We start from the raw sequence: 968 nt of genomic DNA, 5'->3' as shown, positions 1-968 counted from the left end.
AGGCTGGACTTCAATTTGAGTCTTGGGAAGTATTGAACTTGTTTGCAGGATGTTTCACTGATGTGTTTATTGGTTCTATGAACCATGAGAGAAATTAAACTTGTTAACCTCCTTCCAGGCAGGCTCTGCCTCTTCTTCTCCATCCCCCTCCCAGTACTGTGGTTTCTACACAGTTCCATAGGCTTGGGAAGCAGAGCTGAGGATGGCTTGAGTCCTCAGCTTCCAGCGGGTGTTCCCTCACTTCTGCCCAGGGAATAGGCCCTGCCCCGGGCCAGGAGCCGCTCTGGGAGCTGAGGCACACGCTCACCCTGCACTGCCGACCCCAGGACACAACAAGCAGTTCCCAACCAGGCTAAGAACGCTAACAAGTTTAATGTACAAAAAAGCCACACATCTGGGCCAGCAGAAAACAGCCCCGGGGCACAGATGCTCTGAAGGCTGGGGGTGTTCTCTCCTGCTGTGTGGAAGGAGAGGAGCCCCAGCTGCAGGTCAGGGTGGCTCCTGGCGCTGCCCAGCGCAGGGTCGAGCAGGGGCAGCAGGGCCTGTCCCAGGGGCTCCACGTGCCCTCCCAAAGGGCCTCAGGCTCGAGTCCTTTTCTTTCTGCTCTGGGCCGCGTCAGTGGAAGATGATCTTCTTGTACTTGGAGTTGGGGATCTGCCCTCGTGACTTGAGCCTGCGCACGGCCTCGCGCATGTGCTTGGGCTGCAGAGGGGGCAGCTCCCCCCACTTCTCACACACGTCCAGTGCTGCCAGACAGAGGCCAAGGGAGAGACACCTGAGCCTCAGCTCCTGCTGCTTCAGCTCCAGTTTGAAAGGCAACAAGTAATGTTTTTGTCAGGGTTTACAGCTCCCACTTTGCTAATGCCCAGGAGTGAACCTGCTCTGTGAGCCCCTCCCCGAAAGGACAGGAGTCCTGAGACACTGATGCCAACCAGGACAGACGACAGGCCATGCTCCCTGGGAATCCA

The 968-nt window shown here is 57.2% G+C and overlaps 1 protein-coding gene across 1 annotated transcript in view; it reads right to left on the bottom strand.

Annotated features, from left to right (window-relative positions):
• Positions 1–615: 615 nt before the first annotated feature.
• The window catches only part of TAF11 (TAF11 RNA polymerase II, TATA box binding protein (TBP)-associated factor, 28kDa), a gene marked incomplete at its 5' end in the record, with an annotated part of 863 nt that continues 510 nt past the window's right edge, over positions 616–968 (bottom strand). The window contains one exon of the mRNA XM_009077710.1: positions 616–751. Coding sequence (XP_009075958.1) covers positions 616–751 — 136 coding nt within the window. The remainder of the gene's footprint in view (positions 752–968) is intronic.

The sequence above is a fragment of the Acanthisitta chloris genome, unplaced genomic scaffold (genome assembly GCF_000695815.1).
Source record: "Acanthisitta chloris isolate BGI_N310 unplaced genomic scaffold, ASM69581v1 scaffold40256, whole genome shotgun sequence".
Classification (NCBI taxonomy): domain Eukaryota; kingdom Metazoa; phylum Chordata; class Aves; order Passeriformes; family Acanthisittidae; genus Acanthisitta; species Acanthisitta chloris.
Note: the sequence above shows the minus strand (reverse complement) of the source record. Positions and strands in the feature narration are given on the sequence as shown.